This window comes from Onychostruthus taczanowskii, unplaced genomic scaffold, assembly GCF_017590055.1.
Source record: "Onychostruthus taczanowskii isolate IOZ18803 unplaced genomic scaffold, ASM1759005v1 scaffold45, whole genome shotgun sequence".
NCBI lineage: Eukaryota > Metazoa > Chordata > Aves > Passeriformes > Passeridae > Onychostruthus > Onychostruthus taczanowskii.
Genome location: NW_024502014.1, coordinates 7,159,326 through 7,179,037, shown reverse-complemented (window position 1 = coordinate 7,179,037; position 19,712 = coordinate 7,159,326). Strand labels below are relative to the sequence as shown.

Below are 19,712 nucleotides of genomic sequence, written 5' to 3'. Positions count from 1 at the left end.
TTTAACTCTAATACCACTGCATATTAATCAGGAATACACGTTTGGGTGGTTTCTTAATTTCCTCAATAATTGCTGCACTAGTTACATTAAAATCTTGTCTGTCTTTCATAGTGAAGTCTGAGTTGTCCCAGTTTGTTTTGCTTAGGAGAGAGCTTTTTAAAACCGGTTTATTCTTTTATTTCCCATCTCTGGTGATACCAATAAATCCCAGTGCAAATGTTGCTTATGAACTGACTAATGGGGAATGCTCTTCATATGTTTATCCTGCACAGTTACATTTTTATTTGCAGTTTGTAGTTACACAATAGACTCTTTATTTTAATTCTGTGACTCTTTACCTGGATGATTCATGTATGAAAATCTTTTGATCTCTTTATTTATCCTCTTGTCTTATAAACTTTGACTTTGTTCTTTGAACAGAGGGCTGTCTAACACTGGACGTGGGGATTTTTAAGATGATGCAGTAGGTGACTTAAGAAGGAATTAGTTGCTTTCTATATTGGATGTTCTATCCAATTATCCAGAAAGTCAGTAGCTTCAGAAATTAATTCTTATCAAAGGAATGTCTATATTTCTCTATGTTATGTCAGTGTTTTAAATTTCTAGTCTTCCAGTGTGATTAAAAACTTTGCTATATTTTACATTTTCCTTCTGTCCCCCCAGAAAGGCAGAAAAATAGGAAAAGGGACAGCACTGAGTAGAAGTGTTCTGAAGCTGTTCCTCCCCAGTGCTCCAGAGCATGCCAGTGACTCAATGAACTGGTGGTTCCTTACAGAATTTGGCTGGTTTTACGACCATGAAGAGTCCTTGGATGCTTCATCCAAGGAGTTTTGACTTTATATGTGCTACTGTTGTATGCAACTGTAGATGTTCTTGGCCTTATTACCAGGAAGAAAGTGAGGCTCAGTGGTGTCTGAACAAATTAGTTAACCTTGGTTTTATTTCCAAAGAAAAAACTGCTTCTTCTTAGCAGGACTCAGACATGCCCCTTGTTCTTCTCTAACTTCACACTGATTTATGCATCAGTGTTTCATGCTCTGGAAAAAGTTTCTCTAGGGCAGCCATTCTTACATAGCTGAGTTTTTAATGCAAATACATTTAACTATGCACTTTTCTGCTTTCCCAAGGAAGAAGAAACATTCCTGTGATTACATCTTCTTTGGAAATAAATTTTTTTCAAAGCTGGAAATGTTTAAAGGAAAGTGAGGGAAGAGAGAAGGATTTCTTCAAAGTTTTATTTTTAAAATAGTGTAAATATTTACTTCTGTGTGCCTACAGTTGATACAGATCTGGTCATTTTGTCCAAGATAGAATGCTTCAAATGCTAGAACTGTGTTTCTAATATGAATGGCCAGTCCTTTCTTTACAAAGGGATTTAGTTCCTTTCATTGCCTACTTAGTGTGTCTCTAGCACTGGTTTCTAGGTATTGGTCATGCCTCTGGGTAAGGTGGTGTTATTGGAGGGAATCTGCAGTCTGTGAATGAAAAGAAATACAGCTTGAAAATTGAAGACCTTAAAATAAAGCAGAACTTTCCAGGTGTATTTTTTTTTTTTGTTGTTGACATTACATCCACATTTCTTCGTGGATGCTCTGTGGCACTTCAACATCAACTAAAAGTTTGGTGTTCAACTTCAGAGGCTGTTATTTTTAATCTGTTTTATGAATGATGGTGAGAGAAGTGAGAAACAGACTGGAAAACCGGGATATCAGGTATTGGGGTTATGTGTGTGGGTGTTTTAGTGTTCATTAACAAAACTTTGGCTGAATGGTTGGGCCTCATGAAATTGACACAATCCTAGTTTGTTTTAATCCATTCTTTCAGATGTTAGGTACAGTTTGCTTGAAAATCAGATGGTGTAGACAAATTTTTTCATGTACAATATGTAGATGGGTGCAGGAGAGTCTGGACTGCTGGAAATTTTTAGAGTTGACATAAAAGGGATCCCTTTGATTTTTGTTAACAGTGCTCAAACTTAATGCAGCTTTTCTTAAATCAAGGTCTTGCAAACACTTCAGTATTGATCTGATTTAAGTCAGCTTGATGAAAATCAATGTAGAGGTGTGAAAAAAGAGACAGTGAGATAACTGCACTGTGGGGAAGAAAGACTTTAGTCTTAGGAAGAATAAGGGCTGGTATATAGTCAGTCTGGACTCCAGCTGAATGGGCAGTCCTGAGAACAGCAGACATGGTCCTCTGAAGAGCAGAGTTTTTGTTTCTCTCTGCTGCCACCAGCTGACTGAAGGAGAGGGAGTTGGTGGTAGAGGACACAGAGGCCTGGTGCCTCCCTGGGCAAAGGGGAGCTTTGGCCACCCTCCATGTCTTCTGCTTGTTTGTTAAAATATTGTTTATTTAACACAGGGCAACTAATGCATGGGAATTAGCCCAGGGTACAGACACACTGAGGACAGGATTGTTGGAGGGAGGCAAACTCACCACAGCTTCAGCCTGATAGGAGAACATTTGTTAGAATATCTTCTAGGTATGTGGAACAAGCCCTCAGGAAACATGAGGGCTCAAATTGCTTATTTTGTTTTATTTCTCCCCTCCCCATGAGGGAGACTAAACAAATTGTCATGACTAAACAAATTTTTAGAATGATATTGTAGAGTATGTGATCTGATTCACTAATTGCTGGAAACTGGTATACTATGCTATTAACAAAATGTCTTAATGTTCTTACCAGTTTTGAAAGTACAGTAAGTCCTGTAAAAAGACTTATTCAAGGTCTGCACATAATTACTCCTGCTGCTTGGTGCTTGACTTGTGTTGTGCTATGAGAGATTTCTTTACTCAGTTCAGTATTGGGAATGACAGCTAAAATCTTGGTGGTTCTGTACATTGAGGAAGAAATTGAGGTGTGATGTGGTGGAAGAGAAGCACGGTTCAGAGGTGCAAGTAATTTTCATTGTGCAGCTCTGAAAATAGCTTCAGCAGACTGCACTAGTGGTAACGTATTCTCTTACTGTCACTGACATGTCCACTCCTCATTTTCTTTCTCTTCAGATTATCACTCCATGTCGGAAGCTCATCCTTTGTGCTGATAACAGAAAAGAGATGGAAGATTGGATTGCAGCACTGAAGACTGTCCAAAACCGTGAACATTTTGAGGTAATAGGAAAATGTGTTCTGTGCTTCCTCTGCTAGACTGCAGCTTGTTTTGAGAATCAGCTTCTAGTGAACTTAATAGAAGTCATTTTATTCACTATAATAGGTAGTAGTGTTAGGACCTTCTGTAAAATTTATCCCAGATACATTGAAGTGATTCTCCAAAAAATGTTTGGCTTTGTATATGCTCCCTTGGGAATTCGGAGAGAATTTTCAGAGCATGGATAGGTTATGAAGCCAAGTTCCCCTCCCACTGTCTTTTCATTTTTCACTTATCCTCCCTGTCCCAATTCACATCTTGCCTGCTTGATATTCTGCCAGTTTCAATGCATCTGCCTGCTTCCTGGGGCTGAGTGAGACCAGCAGTGCCACACAAAAAGCTGTCTTGTGTTTTCCCCACTCTGATGCTTGCCTCCTTTATACTGGCACAAGCATTTCTCTGCTACAGAATGAGCCAGGTTGGGGAACTGATCTTTTTGAAAATTTAACCTGACAAAAAAAAATGAGGATAAATTCTCCAGCAGATAAATTCCTCAGTTCATTTCCGTAGACACACTTGTAGTAAGACAAGGATGAGAGGTGGTGCAGGAGCTGTAATGAAGGCGTGGCTTCTTCAGGTAGTCTCTTTTGCCTTAGAGACCTTCTTGGGTTTCAGCTAATGTGTATAAACTGCATGTGGCCCACTTGTTCCTGGTGAAAAAGTGTTCTGTTTCTGCTTTTTTGACTGCTTCATGCAAGTCTTCTGAGAAAAAAAAAGTCCTGTTGCTCTGCTTTAGACGTTGCTGTAATACATTTATATGGTCAGTCTACCCAGTACAGCATGGACCATTTCTCAGGGATGCATAACTGGTACGCCTGCTCCCATGCCCGGCCAACGTACTGCAACGTGTGTCGGGAGGCCTTGTCCGGGGTCACGTCACATGGGCTGTCCTGTGAAGGTGAGTGTGCCCTCGTCCTCTGCCTGGGGGGAACAGCCTCGTTTTATTTTTGGTTTTGCCCCTATACCCAAATACTGCCATCCCTTGTTAATGTCATGTGTCTGCAGTGAGCAATTACACGCTTCTGAGGTATCTTGAGAGAATGTTCATAAGAAGACTCCTGTTCATGGGAATAATTGTATTTGTAAGAACATCCTTGTTTAATGTTTGAGTGCCAGGAGGTTGCTCTTTCCCAGCTTTGGCTTAGTAGAAATGCCTGGCTGGGCACAGCTCACGTGTCTAACATGAGTGTGGTGACACCTACGCTGTGTAAAATGACAGGAGTGTGCGACTATGTAAATCATGTTAAATTTAACAAGGTGGTCACTAAGCTTTGTACAAGCAACTGGCAAAAATGGCAAGAATTAATAGCTAGATCAGAACACTTACTGATGATCATTTTGGTGATGCTAAAAAGGATAGTGTGCCCATGCCTTCTTTTGGAGCCAAATACACACTGCCACATTAGACCTCCTGAGGCAGGATTAATTACATTCATCTCTTCCTCCCTAGTGTGCAAGTTTAAAGCCCACAAGCGCTGTGCTGTGCGGGCAACCAACAATTGCAAGTGGACAACTCTGGCCTCTATCGGGAAGGATATCATTGAGGATGAAGATGGGGTAGGTGTTAGTCTGAACTTTTCCAGCCTTACCTTGATAAGGAAGCACTGCCTTGTGTTCTGTAGCTTTTTTTGACTTCATAAATAGCACATTCTCCCTTTACATGGAAAAGATTTCTGCTCTCGGAGCAGGAGATTTTGTGTGAAAAGTCTAGCCAGGATAGCAAGGGACTCCTTAGTAGGACTGAACTACTATGGACTGGGGGAGTTGAAATTAGATAATCGGAGGCATGGGGAACTTCATCTAAATTTTGGCAGAAGAAAAGTAAATGAGTGTTTGGAACAGCACCTTAGCATATTGGGATGTCTGATGCAAGTCAGTGTCTCCTGGGTAGCCTGGGATGAGTCAGCTGGACTCTTTGCGCTTGAGCATGATGTAAAATGCCAGAATGTCCTCAGGTGTTTTCTAGAAATTGCCTTTGCTGTCCTTCAACAGTGCATATAAAGACTTGCTTCTCTGTGTATCTCAGAGTCATGATGCCTCCTGTACCTTTAAACTTCTGTCCCTCTGTACCTTTTGCAGATCTCAATGCCACATCAGTGGCTGGAAGGAAACCTGCCCGTGAGTGCCAAATGCACCGTGTGTGATAAAACCTGTGGCAGTGTCCTGCGTTTGCAAGACTGGCGCTGCCTGTGGTGCAAAGCCATGGTGAGTTGAAAAAGTGTTATCATTGCAGTAAAAGGACAGCTTTTGATCAGCTCTGTGGTAGGTTTTTTTAATGGCACTTGCTTAGAATAAAATCTGTAACCATGCTGTCAGTGTTTGCCATGAAGGACTTTATTGTTCTGCAAGAAATAGGAGTTTAATTTGTGCTCAGAAGTGTTTCTGTGATACATAAAAGCAAGACCTGAAAAAAGTATCCTGCTTCTAGCCGAGCTCATTTTATTTTGAGAGTGAGCTTTCGTAGAAGAATCTCAGTAGACATGAATCAAAACTTCTGTCATGGACTACATTGGATTTTAGGGAACCATTAGTTGTTATTTCTACAGGTTGAAAAGGTGCAACAAACTATAAGGAATACTCAGCTATTTTAATAGTAGCAATTTCCCTTCCATTGCAATAGTTTGCTCTTGCCTAACCATTGAAGTGATGCAGATCTTGCTGTGTTTTCAGTTGTCTATAATACTAGTAGAATAACTATAGCAAAATACATTTTTAGAATAGGGGGCTCAAATGCCAAGCAAACCCTCTATCTTGCAGTCTTTGTGTACCAGAAAAACCCTGCTGTACTTTGTATTTTCTTTTTTGGTGTGGCTTCATTAATCTCTTCTTCTTTTACCTCTTCTATCCCTCATGTTTTCCTGGTTTGTTTTTTGCTTTCTTACTCTCTTGAGTTCCCAGCATCTTCTTTTGTTGCTACTTCAGATCTCTCAGCTGAGGCTGGGATTTTGAAAGCAGAATGCCTGAAGGCTCCTAAAGCCACAGAATCTGGTATCTGGTTCTCTCAGCATTCAAAGTGCTGGTCTCATAAATTCAAATGGTAGGAAAGTACATACTAATGGAAAGAAGAGAATTCCTGGAAGGCTCTCATTAGATCATTCTTAAAATAATTTTATTGATAAATTTATCAATTGACTTTTTTTGTGATTTTACCCCCTCTTCATTCTTCCTTTTACAACTTCTTTTGGGTGGCTTTAGGAATTATACCACAATGTCCAAGAGTCTGATTTATTCTTTTTTGGTTGTTTTTCCAGGTACACACAGCATGTAAAGAGTTGTTGCCAAACAAGTGCCCTCTTGGGCTCTGCAAAGTGTCTGTCATTCCTCCTACTGCTCTTAACAGCATTGATTCAGATGGTAAGTATTCCTAGTAAGCAGCACTTCTTTCTCTTCCTCTCAGTCACAGTCACTTCAGCTGGCACTATTAATGCCAGGTTCTGTCACCTGAAAATTCTGCTGTTGCTGAAACTTGCCACTGGAAGCCATTGCTGAGTATGGCAGCGAACTGTTTGCTTTGCTTTTGCATTCAGTTTATCTCCCTCTAATATCAGTTTTTGCTGAAGCTGATTAAATTTATTGACAATAACTGTATTGCAGAAACAGTTTGGGAAGGTTGGGGAAGCTGAAAATTTTGGCAGACTGCTAGGTGATACGTGTGACATTTGGCAGCATGAGGTGTGGCTCATGCTGGATTCAGGGCTGTGCACATTCACCCCATGAGTGCCATAAGCACAAGGAAAATATTAGCTGCTTCATAGCGGGCCTGGGGTGTGGGTTGTTGGTTTTTCTCTTCATCCATCCCTCTGGGCAGCTTCACATCTCTTGGCTTTTCCTCCCTCTCTTTTCCCTTTGCCCCAACAGGTTTCTGGAAAGCCACTTGTCCCCCTTCTTGCACAAGCCCTTTATTGGTCTTTGTCAACTCAAAAAGTGGAGACAACCAAGGTGTAAAATTTCTACGAAGATTCAAACAACTGCTGAATCCAGCCCAGGTCTTTGACCTCATGAATGGAGGCCCTCATCTTGGGTAGGCAGATATTTTTTGGAAACAAAAATTCCTTGTAAATACCCAGAAAGCATGAGGGATTTACTTGGTTAAGGTCATCCTCAAATATAACAGGGAAGCTATTCCTCAGAGAAAACTAAATGTGAAGTTTGGAGGGGTTTTTCTGTCTCTGTGTTAAGTGTTATTGATTAGCTAAAACCAAAAATGTTGTCAAAAAGGTTATTATATCCATTCATCAGTAATAGCAGAACAGCTTGAGGCATTTTGGGGGAACTCCAGAAACACTCCCCTGGAAGAAGACCAAGCATGGAAAGCTTGAATCCATAAGAAAACTTGTTACCAAACAGTCTTTTAACAGGCATCCTGATGATGAAATTAACTCTAAGAGGAGTTAATTTCAGTTAACTCAAGTGAACAGACAGATGTCATAGATAGCAAATTAATATTGTCAAGATGAGATTTATTGAGAAATAACTTACCTGAGAAGTCTGTGAAACTTCCATCCCTCAAAGACTTCGTGGTGGTATTTGTGTGGAGAGACTCTTACGAGTATGTTTGGTAAAGTTGGTTCTGCCTGAGGATCTAAGTTATGTTTCAGACTTTTTGCCAAATTATGCTAGAATATCTGTGAATCCAAAAAAAAGTGAGTGCTGTGAAATAAACTTCTTTTTTGTATTTCTGCAGCTCCCACTTAAAAGAAAAGTTTGGTCTTAAGTTTGCCCACTTCCAAATGTTTTTCTGTTGCATCAGATTTGAGCAACTTTTGTCATTAATTGGTGCTCCTTATAATAAGAGCCAACACAAGGTGAATTTCTTTCATCTTTTCCTCACAGTGACTCCAAGTTTTGACTAGATCTGTAGATGCAGAGGGCTAAATCTGGGAGTGTCTGTTCCTGGATTAGTGGTCATTGCATTCTGCTCTCCTGAGAACTGTTGTGGTTCTTTGCCATAGCATATTGCAAAACACTGGCATTTAAAACTGCAGTGTTCTGTCGAGGAGATCTGTTTGGCTGAAAAATAATTTGTAAAAGACTTGTAAAATTGAGTACTTTTCTTGTTCCCCTCCTCAGCCAGACTGACTGTTGTGAGGAATTTTGCTTTTAAGCAGGAATGGAAAGGAGGGAATCAGTTACCTTCTCAAGCTGTGGTGCACACTTCTAAAACAGCTGTTCTTATATATTTGCTCAAAAACGAAGTGATGGTAAAGAGTAAGGCCTGCTTCTTGATAATGTGAATATTTTCAGCTGACACTAGTCAGACTTGTAGCATAAGATGTTGTCATTTCTGGTAGTCATCTTTTCTGTGTCAGGAATGCTTGATAAAATAAGGATTTTTGTGTACTACAGCAAAACCTGTTTAGGTAATAATAGTAGGCAAAATAAAAGCAGGAGCAGATCTCAAAAATATTCATTAGGAAGCACAATTTCAAACAGGAGAGGTTGTTTTTATTATTCTGGAAAGGGTGAATGGAGAAATTTACACCGCTGAGCTGTTTGCCTGCCTGTGGGGCAGACAAGGCACCAGAGCAGTGATTTATGTTGCTTTTCCAGAAGGACTAAAACTTACGATGTTTTACACCCTCTTGCAGTTGTCTCATGGCTGATTGACTGCATGAAGATCCCCCTCTTGAAGCTTTGCTTTAATTGGTGTGGTTGTGAGTGTGAGGGCAGTGACATCAGAGCACTTAGAACTATGACAAATAACTGGATGCAGCAAGGCTGCAAGAGGCAGTTAATTCAATGGATAATCAGCTACCACATGCTTGTCTCCTCTTCTGTAGAGACAAAAGTGCCCTGCTTTAGTAGATGAGTGTGTCTTGGGAGATATTTCTGTAGTGAATAGCTATGGTAAGTTGCTTAGCTGTATTTATAATCCCTTAATTATAACCATTTAAATTCACCTGTAATCTGGCAGTGACCTTTATTCATTGCAAAATCAGTGCCTACTTTAAGCAACGTTGCCATGTTTGTTACCTAGATTGGAATTATCATTTCTTTCTGTAACAGCTGATTGTTTTTCCTTCTTGCTTTTCTCTTTTTCTTTGTAGTTTACGCTTATTCCAGAAATTTGACACTTTCCGGATTCTGGTTTGTGGTGGGGACGGAAGTGTTGGCTGGGTTCTCTCTGAAATTGATAGCCTCAACCTTCACAAGCAGGTACCTGCCCTAAGAGCTTGGTTGGATGAAGGAATGAAGTAACAACAGCATGGGCTGGAGAAGACTTTCCTTGGTCACGCAGATGTCATTTGCCCCAGGACTGAAGCTGCTGAAAGCTTATCATAGCAACGCTCTTGCACTGGTTTTGTGCAAGAAATGAATCCATAATGGATTACTTCTTTATGCCTGTCTCCAATGTTCCTCCACAAGATCCAGCTTTTAGGGTAGCTCTGAGTACACCCACTCTATCGCCAGCAGAGACATGCTCTGAAAGGGCTGTGGTTAGGAAACTTGGGAGTTGCTCATGGGTTATGCTCTGTTCCCTTTAATTCTTGTGGTGTAGTATCTGAGTCTTAGGGATAGGCAGAAACTTCACTGGGGTAGAGATACCATACACTGTTTTGCCTGGAGCTGTCTGTGCTAATTTGACAGAAATACAATGGCACCACCTGATGGCTAAATATAAACCTCTAGGAGGTTTACTATAGCAGGGTACTCCCTGAGATGGTAGCTGTAAAATGCTCCTCTCTCAATTCACAACCAAAAGTAGAGGAAATTTTTCCTTAATTGTATGCTCTTCTGGCTGTTTTCCCCATCCAGTTACTTTCTCCCAACCTGGGATTAGCTGTTTCCCAGTGACTAGTGTGTTAAGGAATCAGTCATGTTACTCATGGCTGTTCCTGGCTTGTGTTTCCCCATTTGAATATCACTTTTGTTTTCCTTTTCTCTAATGCAGTGCCAGCTGGGAGTGCTGCCCTTGGGAACAGGGAATGACCTTGCCCGTGTTTTAGGCTGGGGTTCTGCTTGTGATGATGATACCCAGCTCCCACAGATCCTGGAGAAGCTGGAGAGGGCCAGTACCAAAATGCTGGACAGGTGAGTAACCATCACTAACATCATCTGCTCTTCAAGACTTCTGTGAAGATCTCCTTCCAGGAGAACAGGGCAGTCTTGACTCTGCCAAGCTTCTGGACCTCTTACTAATGCCACATAACATTTTGTCATTGATACCTTCTCACAAGAGAAAGTGGTCTGGCTTTCCATGCTCTGCTGAAGAACAGTAACAGGTGAAATTATCTGGGTTCCACTGTCCTCTGTTCTGTCCCAGAGTCCTCATCAGTTGAATTTCTGATTTCTTTGTCCTAGTTTGAAACCGAACTTACTTTGTAACCTAAGACAGCCTTAAAATCATGACTTTTTTTTTAAAGCAATTTCTTCTTTGTAAATCTAAACTGATTCATCTTGAGCTTGGCTTAGAAATGAAAGCCAGATGCAGAAGTGGATGTTAAACCTTGGTATTGATACCTCCTTTATATGTCTTTGTACATGATATGTAATACTGTCTCATGTCTTTAAAGTTGTATCTTGGCGTCTCTTATGTTGAATCAAGTAATGCCAATAGAATTTTTGTAGCGAGGGAAGAAGTAGAGATGTTCCCTGTGCTGTAGAATACTTGTTCATAGTGTCGTCTTTCCTTCTTCCCCAGTTCAGCCCTTCTGTATTTCCGTTGTCACTCTGTGGCTTCTTTATATCATTGATGGCTCCCCAAAGTGCAGTTTGTTTTGCTTTGAGGTTCTGGCCTGTTACGTTTGGATAACAGAGGAAACCATCTGCATTGTAGTGACAAGTGTGATTTTTCTACAGGTGGAGCATCATGGTGTATGAAACCAAACTCCCTCGCCAGGCCTCCACTTCCACAGTCACTGAAGATTGCACTGAGAATTCAGAGGTACCTCTCAGGAGGGGCAGGAGACTGGTGTACCAGCTTTGGAGCACATGAGATAGGAGGCAGTAGCTGGCTCCAGTGGAGCAGAGCTGAGCCATGGGTGTAGCCAGAGCTGCAAAGATTCAGGGCTTTAAGTCAGTGAAGTATTATGCAGAAAGATGGAGGTTGGGTCACCAGAGTCAACAACCATAATGAGGGATGGGGAGAAGATACTTTGGAATGGAAAGGAAATTACTGGCTTTTATTTGCTTCATGATGTCAAGTTGTTGAAATAGTGGCAAACTGCATAGCAGTCCTGAAGGCTCCCAGTGCTTTTAGATTTGCAGTTGATCAGAGACTCTTAAGAACTGCTGATGATTTGTAGGTTCAGAATTAGTTTCTTCATCAGATTCAGGTCTTCAGTGAGTAACAGAACCCTGGACTATGGAACTTTTTCAGGGCAAAAAGAATCTGTAGAGTTATAGGTACTCTTAGAGGAGCCAGAATTTCACAGCATAAGTTGTAATGCTGGGAAGCAGCACCACAGTGTTTCTTTCTGATGGTCAACAGGTGCAGAAGATTCTCTGCTATGAAGATTCTGTGGCTGCTCATTTGTCTAAAATTTTGACTTCTGACCAACATTCAGTGGTGATCTCCTCAGCCAAGTGAGTACTTAGAAGACAACTGTACTAAATTGCACTGTGAAAATCCTGCAACAATCCTTGCATGATTTTGTTTTCCTGCTTTGTCTAGAGTGCTTTGTGAGACAGTGAAGGATTTTGTGGCTCGAGTAGGAAAAGCCTATGAGAAGGCAACAGAAAGCTCAGAGGAGTCAGAGGTCATGGCCAGGAAGGTAAAATTTGAAAAAATGTTGGGGTTTCTACTTCTGAAGTGTAAAACTGCTCTGTTTTCAGAGAACTGGGATAGCAGCAGTTCAGTTAGCACTAAAAGAATGAGCTACGCAGGCAACTGTTAGTTCTACTCAAATGTCGTTCTTCTTCATGTAGTGCTCTGTGCTGAAGGAGAAGCTGGACTCGTTGCTGAAGACACTGAATGATGAATCTCAAGCGTCTTCCTCTCTGCCCAACCCTCCTCCCACCATTGCAGAGGAGACTGAGGATGGGGATGGGTCGGGCAGTGCTGGTGACTCTTCAAGTGAGCTCTCGGTGGGCTCAGCCTGCACTGCGCGACCCCAGATATTCCGTCCCCGAGAGCAGCTCATGCTGAGAGCCAACAGCTTGAAAAAAGCCATTCGCCAGATAATAGAGCATGCAGAGAAAGGTAACCGTCAGGAGTCCTGCTGGTCACTTCCTACAGCCTATTAAGAAGTACAAATTTCCTTTATTCTGGAGGACAGCAGGCTTCTTTATTGAAAGCAGCTTTCCTGAGCTAGAGAAGCTATTTAGTAACTGGCCATTTAGTTTCAGTGTCGTCTCTGCCAAGCCCACCTTCTGGAAACACTGCTTGGTAAATGAGTCTGAAGTTCAAGGTGTGTTCTCTCCAGCGGGCTGGTTTAGGAAGTTCCTACCCTCCCACACTGTTAATTTGCATTTCCTGCCTGCCCCCACCCATACCGCAATTGTGTCAGTGCAGCTCTTTGTGTGGCCTTCCTGTAAAACAGATCTGAAAATACTTGGGAAGAAGGGATTTTAAGTATTTTAACATTGTTTTAATCTCTTTATAGAAGGGCCTAGGAAAACATTGCTGTAGTACAACTGCAGGAGAGGGCAGGAACTTCTTAAATGAGCTTTGTCCCTGGAAAAAACTTATAATACTGCACTTTGGTGCAAGTCAGTTCTATTCTGATGTTAACTTCTTAGGCAGGTGACCCTCTTCTCCATATCTTGACCACTGTGTGTCCCCAGGCACACACCCCCAATGCTTCAAGTTTCTTTTCCTTTGAAAGGCATCAGTCTCCAAGTGTTAGTCATAAAGTCGGGGGTTAACTGAGATGAGAGGGGATACTTAACAAATTGTTACTGGAGATGAAAGCATTGAAGTTGCAGATGTAACATCCATGCATCCAGGTGTGCACTCTGAACAGCTGTGTAGTAAGTTATAAATCATTGCAATGTTGCTTGGATTTCCAGCACTGCAGCATTGTATACATCATTTGCTGGAGGTGAATAGTGGAAGTTCAGCAAACAGCCTGTTTCTGGTGAAGTAGGAGGCCTTAACCTCACTGCTCCCTCACTTTGCTGCTGCTTACCTTAGGCCAGTTTGATGTTTGTGAAGTCCTATTGGAGCCCAGGCAATTTGCTTAATCCATCCAGAAGTGTTCCTGCTGCATGAGTGGGTTGGATTCCTTCATGGGCAGTTCTGATGAACTGCAGGGTCAGCACAAGGGAGAGGAAGAGACTGAAAGAAGGGGGTGAGCTGTGCGGGCAGTGAGCAGGTAGAGCAGCTGAGGGCATTCAGAGCTGAGCCCTGGCATGGGCTGCTGGGGAGGAAAAGACCTGTTGATTGCTTGCAAAGGAAGTTTTGATTTCTTTAGGCAGCATGCTAGCATTTAAATCTTACGAGCTCTCAAGCAAAATCTACTTACGTTTCAGATGTATTTATTCAGCTTTTCCAAACTGTTTTTTTCTTCTTCCAGGGTGTGCAATCTGATTATTTCCTCTGGTTGTATTGGTTTTTACCAACTGCTGTTTTCTTCCTTTTTGATTACATGAGTCTAAGTCCCCTTTTCAAGTGCCTTATGTTATTGCACCACTACAGATTAAACAAACAGGAAATTCATTAATCATTTCATGTCTGTCTGGTTAGAATTCCTGGCAACATCTAAATGCAAATAAATGGAAGCCCATCACCTCTAGCACAGTTTACATCTCAGGATGCCTGAGTACCTGTGGCATTAAAAATAGACACTTTTATGTAGAGCCTCACTGCTAAAGAGTTCAGCAGAATAAACAAAGAGGCTAAACCAGTCTGGTTTCAAAAGCTCTTCAGAGCAGAGCTCAGACAAATGATAAAGGAAAGCTTTGTGTTATTCCTGTTCTTTCATTAAAGGAATCAGGACATTTAGAGTCCCATCCTGTTGTTATTTACACAAGTGGGAGGTATTCCTTGCCAGAAGAGCTGTGAGGCACTCACCTACTTTATCTTTTCATACAGCTGTAGATGAGCAGAACGCCCAGACCCAGGAGCAAGAGGGCTTCCTCCTTAGTCTCTCAGCCTCTGAGGAAGGCAAGGAACTGAGGAATGAGGATAAAATTTCCATGCAGTCATCACACAGCAGCAACTATGGAGTGTCCAAGGGGAGAAGCCAGAGGAAAGGTACTGCTCTGGGACTGCCACCATGCAGGTCTTGCCTGTGGATTACAGTTCTGTTAGTTATAAAAAGGGCAGGAGGTGTTATGTGTATTACCTTCTGTGTTCTGTTCTTCTCAAATGTTTTCATGACTGCTCTACAGCCCTTGCACATTTCTGTGTTCTAGCCTATGCATTATACATCCCATTTTTTGCTGCATCTCTCATGGCTGGTCCATGATCTTAGCATATGAAGCCTAGGATTCAGAAATTTTCTTGCACCAGTAATCTGGCTTCTCTTGGCTTTCAGTGCTTGGACAAGGACAGTCTTGAGCACTTTTCATGTCATCCTTTGCAGATGACAGAGAACAGCAGCCAGTTTGCTTTAATAACTGTGTTATGTGGGTAATTTATTAGAAATCCCTGATCACTGCTGATATGTTTGGAACTTCCCTGAGTATTCATTTGGAGCCAAATACCCTATCTGTTGTTGGCACCACCTATGCTGCTGCTGGCACCAGCTTTTTCTCATCTTTGTTTCTAATAGTTTTCTTGTAGCATTTTGATACTTCCAATCTGTGGGGTTTTCCAGCAGCACATATGTGACATCTCTGCCTCTTAATGACTGGTTCTGTCAATTCTTTGTTTTCTGGGGTCTCATGTGTTTTGCTGTTGAGTGATTCCTAACCCAGTCTTGCTGCTTGGCCTGTGTTGGTCTGAATCACAGCACCATGTTTGTCAATAGCCAAGTTTGTGTTGTGTTTTACAGCCTCCAAGTCTCCTTGTGAAAGACTAATAAACAAAGGAAGTTTGTCACTGGGCAGCTCTGCATCTCTTCCTCCCCAGACAGGAAGCCGGGACAACTTGCCAATGCTGAACACAAAAATCCTCTACCCAAGTAAGTGTAACACCCACCACTTCCCACTGAGGCAGCCAACTGGAGCATGGGTGACTGCAGCACATGCTGCAGTCTCCATCTGAAAACATGAAATTGTCCTGCCAGATGCCCTTTTGTGCAAGGTCAACCATGAGAGAAATCCCTTTGTGGATAACTGCAAGTGGAGGCTTGGAATGAGCTGTAGTAGTTTCCAGTTTGTTGCTAAGACTTAGAGACAGATTTTTATTAATGCCATGAAGTGGCAGAATTTAGATGCCAATTGCAAGAGGATACTTATCTCTAAGTAAGCATGCTGTTGAGAAAGGTTTCTGAAGAATGGCAGCCATAGATTGGAAGCAGCAGTTCCTTTATGTGAAGGAATCCATGACTGGAAGTGCACTTCCAGCACTTCCAGACCCAGCAGAATTCCCACCTGCCACATGATGTGCAGCAACTTCTCCCTGTTACTGTAGCAGTATCTTTCCATCTCTTTGCCCAAATTACTTGTTCAAATTGCTCCTTCTGGAAGCAGATTCCTTTCTCTCTGACAAACCTACTATTTGTGGGTCACCAGTTAATAATTTAAGAAGCAGGAGACAGTAATTCTTAAACAGCTTGGATCATAGCTTCAGTCCTGCTCCTTTCTCTCTATTCACTGTATCAGGGATATTACTTGTCTCACCCTGGAACAAAAAAGCTGCTGCAGAGAGAACTCCTATTTCTCTTCTCCATGTTTCTATATAACTGTGCTGCTAGCCTTAGGCAGTCCACTGTCAGTCAGAAATCCTCCAGGCAGCCCTAGAAACCCTTCTCCTTGTCAAAAGAACTAACCTCTGGAGTGAAAGAAAGCACTAATGCTGTTTGGTTTCTTCATGAATGACTGGGAAGAATGTATCAACTCTTGTTATCTTGTCTTTGAGATTGAAGCTACTGGTTTTCTGCTTACTATTAGTCATGCTCTTCTCCATGGTCTGTTTTCCTACAGATATCCGTGCTGGCATGTCAGGTTCTTTGCCTGGGAGCTCTGTCATCAGCCGATTGTTGATCCATGCTGATCCCTTTAACTCTGAGCCTGAAAATCTGTGAGTATGCTCAGGAGCTGAAAGGGAGGGAGTGGCTGTTTGCAAATGGACCTCAGCAGAGAGGGGGATTTGTCTGTGGACCAAAGTAATGGACTCCAGTAGCCTGGAGTTACATAAATAGATCCATATGCTGAATTTTAGAGCTTAAGGATCAACTTATGGAGTTACACATGCAGTGACACACGTCTGACACATTTGGGCCTGGTGGTATTTTCCAATCTAAATGATTCTGTGTGAGATACACACCAAATGGTGCCGAGACTTAAGAGTGGAAGTTTTGTTCTTCTGTTTGGCAGTGAATGTTACACTGAGAAGTGTGTCATGAATAATTACTTTGGAATTGGACTGGATGCAAAGATTTCTTTGGACTTCAACAACAAACGTGATGAGCACCCAGAGAAATGCAGGTGGGTTTGGATCAAACATTTGGATTGATGCCAAAAGTGACTGAACCACTTCATGCTTCTGTGTGGTTTTGAAACTGATTGTGTACACTGTGCTGAATAGGTGTATTGTCTATATAATGCTCCTTCAGGGCCTAGAATCATGATGGAAGAGATAAATTACTGATTTATTATGCTATGAGGTATTTAAGTTGCTACATTGGTGCAGTAGCCCATTGGTTCTATTTATGTCATCTCACAGATTTTCTCCTGGGCTTGCTATTTAGCTATGAGAGAAGCACATCTCAATTCTAAATGCAGCAGAGGCTGGTTTTGACATTGATCCTGACTCAAATACAAGCCACAGGTTTGGCCTTTTGAATGCCTGAGCAACTACAGGATGCTTTGTGTAGGCTGGGATTGGATATATTTGCTGTATATGAGCTAATACAGCTGAGCAGTGTTGATGTCCTGGTGTATGAGATGGACAAGTTCTGTGCCAGGGCAGTCTGTGCATGTTTCTGGTAGTGTCTGTTCCTCATACTTGATTCCTACCTGACGTTTATATAAAGGGAAGTAGTTTCCTAGCACAGTGATCACTTGGAGCAGTTGACCCTTTTGGAAGCAGAGCACCTTTGTGGTTTAGGATGTAGCAGGTACCATTTCAGTGTGAAGGTTTTATTCCTTCTTAGTGAAAGGATAAAGGTCTGTGCTGACTTCTCTTTTTGTTTGCCCCCTTAGAAGTCGTACTAAGAACATGATGTGGTATGGAGTATTGGGGACCAAGGAGCTGCTGCACAGAACATATAAAAACCTGGAGCAGAAGGTCTTGCTGGAGGTGAGGAATTAGTATGTTCTTATGTTCCTAAGATTGGGATACCTAATTCCATCTCCTTCAGGCACTGTGATTTTTGACATGATGATTTGGCTGGTGATATTTGCCTGCCTGAATAAATGTGCTTGGCTATGTGTCACCCTGAGGTAACTAAAAGTGGCTTTTACTGGTTCTGGAGCATAACTTGTCTTCTAAGCCCATAAGGGAAGAAGTATCCTGCTGGAAAGTATTTGCTGTTTCCAATGCAGTGTTCAGCATAGGTAAGATTGTTATGTTCCATGTGGTATCTCACGTGAACACAACATTTTAGATGGTGGGTGCAGTGGAAAGCTCTGAATTTAACTGTGCTATAATGTGTATCTAACTGGAAAATAAGTATTTTTGTATAGGTCATGTACTGTGTAAACAGGTAACTTGCAGGAGAAGACTCTCATCACATGGTTGTTTCAGGAGTTTTATTCTGCTTTCTTGAGAAATAAATCAAGAGGCTTTGCCAAGCCTCTCAGGTGTGCCCTGTTTCTGTTAGAGGAAAAGAAGCAAGAGTATCTCTCTAAAATCCATGTCTGCCAGAAAATGTGTGGCTCATGAGGCTTGAGTGGATACCTTCTACTCTTCTAGGCCAAGAATGAACAGGAAGAAACCCAAATTAATGTATTACTAAGAGGTGCTGGCTGTTTTCTGTTCACAGAGCATGTGCTCTGGCAGGAGGGTTTCTCTCCTGCTGGGCTGAGAGTAGTGTTGCCTTCATTTCTGTGCAGTGCGATGGGAGGCCAATTCCTCTGCCCAGTCTCCAGGGCATTGCTGTACTCAACATTCCCAGCTATGCAGGAGGCACCAACTTCTGGGGGGGAACCAAGGAGGATGATGTGAGTATTCTCTAAGACCATACAGGAAATGTTTCTACTTACTGTTACTTTTGAGGTCACAGCCTCTGCAAATAGTGCTTGGAAGAAGAGGGCAGGGGGACTTGTCTGCATGCACTTTCTGTTGGATGTGGCTGAGATACTGAAATCGAGCCTTGAGCAGCTTTCATACCCAGGCAGTCTGTAAGGAGTCAGAAGAAACATCACCAGAGCATTTGGACCTGCAGGAAGTTCTTTAGGTTGACCTTGTCCCACAGAGAAGTAATGCCCCTTGACAGCAAAGGCAGCTAGATTCACTCAGAAATGTGGTTTTTTATATTTTTTGGAGTGCCTACTCTCAAAAGAATAATTAATGCCTTATGGCCTACAGCCTTCATGTCTGAATTATACTTTAGACATTGGAAGCCTCTGTTTTCTCACTCCTAGCTTATTCCAGATCTTCACCTTCTAGCCTTGTTGTTAATTTTATACAGATTAAAGAGCACAATTAAAAGCCAACCCCCAAGTCAGCACCAATAGGGGGTAAAGGAAACCTCTTCAAGAGAGCTGTGCCTCAGCCAGATTCTCTCTTCCTTGTATGTGGCAGACATTTACAGCCCCTTCCTTCGATGACAAGATTTTGGAGGTGGTAGCCGTGTTTGGTAGCATGCAGATGGCAGTGTCACGTGTGATAAACCTACAGCATCACCGGATTGCACAGGTATCGGCTGCTTTTGTCAGCTCTTCCTGCCTGCCCCTCTCCAGCTGGTGACTTTGTAAACCCCTTCTTTCTGCTCTCTCTGGTCCATGGAAAGAACAGCCACCAGAGGTGGAAATGGACATGCTCAGGGGCAATTTGAGTATGGAATTGTTTGCTAGCATTCATTGTAGTAGGAGTTAGACCAACAACTCAAATACAGATTAGTCCAAAGAAAAGCAGGTGTACTCTGCTGCTCAAGGATGAGGTGTGTCCTGTTGCCTAGACATGTGTGCCTCAAGGAGCACCAAAGCTACAGCACCTGGGGAGGGGCTTTGGAATGACAGAGAATGGCTTTTGGAAAATCAGCATTTTAGAGCTTATCTGACCCAGTCACTCCTTGCAGTGCCGGACAGTAAAGATAGCAATCCTTGGAGAAGAGGGAGTTCCTGTGCAAGTGGATGGAGAAGCCTGGATCCAGCCTCCAGGTTACATTTGGATTGTTCATAAGAATAGGGCACAGACCCTCACCCGAGACAGGGTAAGAGCATCCTGAATTGCCTGTGCAGTACACATGTTTCAATGTCACATATTTCTGGAGAGCATGGAAAAGGCCACACATGAACATTGTCTTTGTGAATGCAAGAATCATATTTTATTACACACCATAAACTTTTGGGAAAGAAGGTGATTAAACTTGCATTCACCACTTGGGAAATGGCATAAAATAAGGTTGTT

General features: G+C 42.2%; 1 protein-coding gene across 14 annotated transcripts in view; it reads left to right on the top strand.

The window, feature by feature from the left end:
• The window catches only part of DGKD (diacylglycerol kinase delta), a 58,076-nt gene that overhangs the window by 27,231 nt on the left and 11,133 nt on the right, over positions 1-19,712 (top strand). For 11 of the 14 annotated variants that reach the window (XM_041414511.1, XM_041414513.1, XM_041414512.1 and 8 more), the window contains 20 exons: positions 3,007-3,111; positions 3,914-4,046; positions 4,599-4,705; positions 5,228-5,353; positions 6,400-6,502; positions 7,007-7,169; positions 9,196-9,304; positions 10,041-10,180; positions 10,949-11,033; positions 11,580-11,674; positions 11,763-11,862; positions 12,017-12,290; positions 14,124-14,285; positions 15,028-15,156; positions 16,121-16,217; positions 16,514-16,624; positions 17,342-17,438; positions 18,194-18,301; positions 18,885-18,998; positions 19,381-19,515. In XM_041414511.1, the coding sequence (XP_041270445.1) occupies positions 3,007-3,111; positions 3,914-4,046; positions 4,599-4,705; positions 5,228-5,353; positions 6,400-6,502; positions 7,007-7,169; positions 9,196-9,304; positions 10,041-10,180; positions 10,949-11,033; positions 11,580-11,674; positions 11,763-11,862; positions 12,017-12,290; positions 14,124-14,285; positions 15,028-15,156; positions 16,121-16,217; positions 16,514-16,624; positions 17,342-17,438; positions 18,194-18,301; positions 18,885-18,998; positions 19,381-19,515 (2,493 nt within the window). Of the gene's footprint in view, positions 1-1,482; positions 1,713-2,459; positions 2,483-3,006; positions 3,112-3,913; positions 4,047-4,598; positions 4,706-5,227; positions 5,354-6,399; positions 6,503-7,006; positions 7,170-9,195; positions 9,305-10,040; positions 10,181-10,948; positions 11,034-11,579; positions 11,675-11,762; positions 11,863-12,016; positions 12,291-14,123; positions 14,286-15,027; positions 15,157-16,120; positions 16,218-16,513; positions 16,625-17,341; positions 17,439-18,193; positions 18,302-18,884; positions 18,999-19,380; positions 19,516-19,712 lie in introns of those variants that run through there. The other 3 variants (XM_041414514.1, XM_041414523.1, XM_041414525.1) reach the window with 3 other exon arrangements.